This window comes from Leptonychotes weddellii, chromosome 5 (genome assembly GCF_054177405.1).
Source record: "Leptonychotes weddellii isolate Sample4059 chromosome 5, ASM5417740v2, whole genome shotgun sequence".
Classification (NCBI taxonomy): Eukaryota; Metazoa; Chordata; class Mammalia; order Carnivora; family Phocidae; genus Leptonychotes; species Leptonychotes weddellii.
The window spans coordinates 104,275,535-104,282,259 of NC_138373.1; the positions used below are offsets into that span (position 1 = coordinate 104,275,535).

The 6,725-nt window shown below is 51.8% G+C and overlaps 1 protein-coding gene across 1 annotated transcript in view; it reads right to left on the minus strand.

The window, feature by feature from the left end:
* Positions 1 to 4,280, minus strand: part of LOC102739835 (keratin, type II cytoskeletal 1b) — a 15,726-nt gene extending 11,446 nt beyond the window's left edge. Inside the window, 3 exon segments of the mRNA XM_081818966.1 lie at positions 682 to 742; positions 1,780 to 2,000; positions 3,669 to 4,280. Of these exon segments, the coding sequence (XP_081675092.1) occupies positions 682 to 742; positions 1,780 to 2,000; positions 3,669 to 4,280 (894 nt within the window).
* Between the last annotated feature and the right edge of the window lie 2,445 nt (positions 4,281 to 6,725).

A 6,725-nucleotide genomic window follows, 5' to 3' on the forward strand; every position in this document is an offset into this window, starting at 1 on the left:
TCTCCACCTTAGCCTCCAGTTCCACTTTGATCATGTAGGTAGCATCGACATCCTGAGGGACAGTTCAGTCACTGTCCCCTCCAACCTGTAGACTGGCCCAGTCCTGGGCCCTGAGGAAGGGGCCACGAGAGCCTGCCCCCCGGGGGCTTCCACTCAGGGGAAATGAGGCCCAGGCAGACATGTCCTAACAGGACTAGACTGCTGTCTGGCAGGCTGGCCTGGCGAATACCCGACAGAGAGGAGCAAAAGAGGCTAAGGGCTGAGAGGTGAGCGGGGCTGGGGCCACTACACCGGGTCCCTGGTGAGGAGGGTTTGTGAGGAGGGCCTGAGGGAGAATCTAAATTTGCAAACTAGCTCCTGGGAATGTACTCCTGAAAAAAACAAAACCCTATTTCTTCTCTTTGTCCATTTTCTAATCAAAACTCAAGACCTATTCAGATTCATAAACCCCACGGGCCCATCAGAAGGGGCATGGCCAAAGTCTGGTAGGCCCTTTAGAGCCTGCCATATAGAATCTTCAGGCCCTGCTCGGTGGGCAACCTCCCTGGCCCGGGCCCTCATCCACATGGCGTACAGGAGACCCTCCGCTTAGCAGGACTAAACTCGCGCTTCCCCTCAACCTTTAAACCACTCTGCTTTGTGAGGCTTTGGGCTGGGGCTGAGGGTGGGGGGATCCTTCACCTTCTTCAAGACTACGAAGTCATTCTCTGCAGCTGTACGTTTGTTGATCTCCTCTTCGTACCTTTGAGAAAAGAGTCCCTTTCTGATCCGCCTTCTCCAGGATGTCCCTTTGGCCCCGAGCACTCCTCATAAGTAACATAGACTCAGGGCCTCTGCCGGTCTAGCTCAAAACATTTGTCAGTACAAAGCACAGCCTTCCAGATTCAGGTGAGAGTTTATCCAACAGACTTTACTGAGCATCTACTATGTGCCAGGTACCACTTAGTAACAATGATGGCAATTACCGGACACAGGAGTAGAAGCCTCTTCCTAGCAGGGTCCTATTTTGATTAATCCCAGAAGGCTTCCTGGAGAACTTGGGATTTTTTGTTCTGTGAGCTATTATATGAGCAGAGGGAGATGACTGAGCTGCCAGGAGCTTTCAGGGGAAGGTGTGTGGTGCCAACTCTGTGTATGGCAAGTATGGTAGCCCCATGGGCTCCCAGTAGATACTTCCTGACTTAATGAAAACCAAGAATGGGTCGTTAAGAATGTGCCAGATCCTGCTTCATGAATTATGCTTGTATTAACTCATTCAATCCTCATTACAGCAAATAGGGTCAATACTACCCCATCCCCATTTTCCAGTGAGGAGACTGTGGCACAGAGAAGCTGAGGCTCTTGCTCAAGATCCCAGAGCTCATAAGTGGCAGAACGGGGCTTAACAAAGGCACAGCAGGTTGCTACTCACTGAGAGGCTTATTGACGGGGGAAATAAAATTCCTATTTGGAGGGGAACCTGAAGACTGTCTAGCCCAGGGAGGACATAGGATGTTTTCTGAGCCTGTTAGGTTCATGAATGAGCTTCGGGGTGTCTTGGAACTCCTTAAATTATATGTAGGTACCCTTTCATTAAATTCTCAAAAGGATATCTTTCTCAAGCAAGCCATGAGCCTCTCTTTTAAAGACTGGGATATCGAGAGTCAGAGAGGATGGGGTAAATTCCTGCAAGCTTGCGGCCAGCTGGAACAGAGCTAAGCTGGAGCCCAGGCCTCCTGCCATCCGCCCCTCCCCCTCTCCCGCCGTCCAGCCCCACCCCGGGACAAGGGCAGCACGCACCTCTTCTTCAAGTCTTCCACAGTTTCCTCCATGCCCCTCAGCTCACCCTGCAGCTTGTCCTTCTCCAGGTGCAGCCCATCCAGGAAGGCCTTGAGGCTGCTGATGTAGTTCTCAAAAAAAGGCTCAAGGTTGTGGTTGTTGGTATTAGAACCGGAGCCCTGCTCCTGCAGGAGGCTCCACTTGGTCTCCAGGACCTTGTTCTGCTGCTCCAGGAAGTGCACCTGCCGCCCAATGAGAAGAGCATCAAGGAAATGTCTGGGGCCAGCTCCAGTCATGGTGGCTCATGACATCCCCAAACAAAGTCCCAGGGGTCTCCTCGTCTCTCCTGCAGGGCTGCATTTTGAATGCTGTGATAGTTGAGTGCTAACCCCCTGTGGACAGCAGTGTTGGTATGACGTGGGAGAGGCAGAGCCCGACTGTGCAGGTATAAGGAAACTGAAGCCCAGAGATGACAACAGTCACACAAGTCAGTAACAAAACAGGACTGAGGTTTCCCGATACTTACGCTTGATGATCTTCCTGCTATATCATTCATTCATTCATTCATTTATTCCTCCATCATTCATTCCTCAATCATTTAGTATTCAACAAATAGCAGGAGAGTCCAACATCCTAGAGCAGACATAGACCCCAGGAGGAGGTTTGCAGTACAGGTGGGTACATTGCATGAAGGTGGGAAAGAGCAAAAGCCATAGGGAAATGGCTTTCAGGCCGCCCTTGTCGCAGGAAACAGGGTCCAGAATCACCTAGAGTCAGCTCTCTCTGCCAAGCTGGTTAAATGTAGGGCTCAGCTGCATTTAAACTGCACCATTAGCTAAAGATGTCTCAAACTTTCATTTGCTGCAAAACATTTCTGCACACAAGTTCAAGACCAACTGCATAAACACGTGCAATAAATACCAATCAATCGGCCATTCAACAAACATTTGCCAAGCACCAAGCTCATGCCAGGCCCTATGCTGGACACTCAGGGCTCCAAGACCTGGGAATCCGCCCTGAAGGGTGATGAGAGCTGCTCCTGGGCCCAGCACTGGGGAACCAGCATGTCACATCACCTTCCACCTTTCTGTGAATACTCTACTGGGACACCAGGTGTCTGCTGGGAACAAGCAGGTCACTTGACTTTGAAGAGTTTCACCTCTACAAAGGTCTGGTATTTCAATGTTAAGACACTTTTCCTCCTTTGGCTTTGCCTAGGACACTGATGTAGGGTGAGGGGACCCCAAAGAGTCCCTATGAATCCTCTCTTTAAGGCCTGATATTTTCCCAGGATCACATAATACTCAACAGTATGGTTGAAACACTCAGCAGCCACCAAAAACCTAAATACCCTCTGGTGACCACAACAATTATCATAGTGTATACAAATATCAAATGGCCTCAACACTCACAGCTCCTCACCCTGAAGTCTTCCTGTGAGAACCACCGAGGAGGAGGTACCCCTCATCCCTACCCATCCCACCTCCCAAAACCTCTCTGCATCCCTCTTCATAGGCTGATGGCAGATGAACTCCTCTCTTAGACAAATCGAGCTTGGGCAGAGTCAGCCTCTCTTTCAAAGGGAAACAGCTCACAACTCCCCTGGCATAGGGAGGGAATTCTGTGTTTGAGTTTCAGAGAGCAACAGTGAGGGGACCTCCATGACGGCAACAAACAATCCCAGCAGTGCCTCTGACAAACCACAGTGATGGGGCATGTGACAGGTGCAGTAACTCCATCCAATATTTCCATCACCTGCTGTTACACCACTTGCTGACATGCCACAGAGGACGTGAAGTGTAGGATGAACCCACAAGTTCTTCCTCAGGTTCACAATGAGAAGAAGAAAAAGAGACCATCCCAGTTAAGCCGGGTTTCCTCACTGTCCAGCTGTCCCAAGATGGGCTCACCTTATCGATGAAGGAGGCAAACTTGTTGTTGAGGGTCTTGATCTGCTCCCGCTCATGGGTCTTTACTTCCCCAATCTGGGGGTCGACCTCCACATTGAGGGGCTGCAGAAGGCTCTGGTTGACAGTCAGTTCCTGGATTCTCCCAGAGAAGCCACCTGGACCACCAGGCCCACCAAAGCCCCCAGGGCCACCAAAGCCACCAGCTCTTCCACCAAAACTCCCAGCTCCTCTTCCAAAGCCACCAGCTCCTCCACCAAAACCCCCAGCCCTTCCACCAAAGCCCCCACCCATCCCTCTTCCACCACCTCCAAAACCACTGCCTCTGCGGGCCCCCCCAAACTCTCCAGCCCGGGAGCTGCCTCTGGCCAAGCTGATGGAGACCTTCTTGTTGCCCCCAAGGTCGTAGAGACTCCTGCTGCCAAAACCTCCTCCCATCATGGCACAGGCAGCAGACCCACCACCGCCCCTGCCTGAGTGGGATGTCGAGGAGGACCTGGTGGAGCTGACCCGGCTCTGGCCCAACACCACAGCTGAGTGGGCACTGAAGCCCTGGCGGCGGCCCCCGCTGGAAGATCTGCAAGATTGTTGGCTGTGGCTGGCCTGGCGATTCATGGCGGACAGCAAGGTATTCCAAAGGAAGGATGGATGGAAAAGCTAGAGGAAACTAGGACACCTTCTGAAGTTCTGGGCTGGGGATGGCCTTTATATAGGGCCAGGGAGCTTGGCTGGCTTGTGGTGCCAGCCAACTAATTGAGGTATTATCAGCTTTGGTTTGCCTGGCAGCAAGAGGCTGAGTCCAGAATTCGTAACACACCTTGGTAATCACCCCAAATTTCCAGATTGCTTTGTTTTCCCAGGGTTACTCACCTGACGTAAGCTCAAGTTGAGAGAGGGGCCATCCAGCAGGGCTGGACAGAGCCCCTAATTCCTGAGAGATTTATAGTGCTGACAGGTCAGCATTTCTCTGCCTGTCCTGCATCCCCAAGGCCATTCTGCCAGCCCATCCAGCCTCAGAAGATTACAGGGATGGGTGCAGAGCCCCAGTAAGGAAGGGGGGGAGGAGAGGGAAGAAGGGAAGAGCCAGGAGGAGAAAGACTGAGGAGGTGGAGGGAGAAGCCGAAGTCAGGGAAGGGGCAGCAGCTCCCTCTGGGACTCTTGCTGTCCAGGGAGGAGAAAGCCCATGTGTGAAACACACATGAGACAAGTTCTCAGCCACGAGGGCTTTGGAAGGAGAGCTGAGGTGGGGTAAGAAAGTTCAATCTGAGAAGGGTAGGCATGTGCAGTGGACCGAGAGGAAGTATAGACCATGGCCAAGGCCCATGAGAGGGAGGGGCAGGTGGGGAGAGAGGCCCACAGGGAGGGGAAAGCTGGACAAAGGCCAATCCAGCCAGGAAGAGGGGTCTAGACCACCTGGTCCAGGCCTGAGAAACCACCAGCCTTTCCTCTTCCAGGCTCACGTGAGGAAAATGAATGCAGGATTCCCAAGGCCTCCTCTCCTTGGCTCACCTGAGAGACACCACCTTCCCCATCTGGAAAGGTTGGGTTCCTCCCCAGGAAAATTTAAGAAGAACGAGAACTAAAAAATCACCTCCATTCTCCATTTGGGCAGTTGCCGCTGAACTTGACTCAGACTATTTGCAAATGAAGGCTCTCTTCCATCACGAGTTTTCTGAAGTATCTATTTATCATCGTGATGTATACTACAGGGCCGGTTACATCCAACACATCACGATCGAGAAGAAGATTTTTGTCCTAAAATTCTCTACATTGCTCTTTCTTCCATATGAGAAACAAAAGTTTCAGATATCTTCGCCCTCAGTGTTCCACGTTGTTGGAACACTACATCAGTATCTCCCACTAGCCTGTAGCTCACTTGGCCTCATCTCTAATTCTTTTCCTAGGACACACTGCCTAAAATCTAGAAATTTTACAGAACACCCATTGAATCTGCCCATTTCCCTTTTCTTATTGCCATTAAAGTTTTTGTTTTTTTTTTTTAAAGACGAAGGATGTCTATTCCTCCGGTTATCGAGAGGATCATGTATGAGAAAACCTCTCTCTAAATTGTGTGCGGTGTGAATGTAGGTCCCTTTTATAACACTGTCTCCTACCTCCCTTCAACAGCAAAGACCAGTCTTGATGACTCTGCTCCTGGCAGCGAAACCTGAGGCGCTGTCTAGAAAATGAGTCTCACCAGAGGCTGCCCCCCTTTACAGTGAGCCTCCCCTCTCCCATCCCATCTGGCCTCCATGCTCAGACACAGGCTCCCTGCAGAACCCTCTCTCTTCCATCTCAGCTTCTCCCCTCGTTCACCCCCTTCGCTTCTGGCCACTGGGCACCTACACTTGACACCAGGAGTGCAAGGAAACTGCTCCCTTACAAGCTCACTGGGGGAGGACCAGTTTAAACCAGTGACCTGCCAAACCTTGGAGCAGTTCCAAAACCCTTCAAACACGCAAAGTCACAAAGACGCTCAAGGAAGACAGGCTAAGAGAGTTTGGGCAAGTAGAGGTTCTGCCTGATCCAGCTCTCCCTCCCTAAGAATTCAGTCCTCAGACCACCAGACTTTCTACCTACCGAGAGAGAAGCAAAACACAACACGAATAGCGTGCATTCCCACTAACGCACACATACGTACACACATACTCACAAAACCACACGCTGTCATCACAGTGTCCTGCCCCGTGCGTGCTCTCTTTCCCTTTATGTCAGAGATGGGAACTGCCTGCCTTGCCCCCTTCAAAAGCTAGGTGCCCGCCCCATCCCTCCAAGGCCCTGATTCTTGCTCAAAGCATCTCGCTAATCTGAGAAACCAAGACACGGCAACTGGGTCTGAATAGGGGCCCAGACTGAGAGCTCACAACGCGGGTGCTGTCATGATGCAACCACCACCTGAGCCTTCTCCTTGTACACAGCTTCCTCCTCTGCACAACTGGGGCTTCAGACTCGAGCAGGGGGCTCATGTTGGACCTGCCTGGGGTTCAAAGGAGGTATGGGCAGGGGAGAAAAGGGCCCCAGTGTCCTAGCCTCGTTGCCTCCACCGCCTCAGCCTGCTGA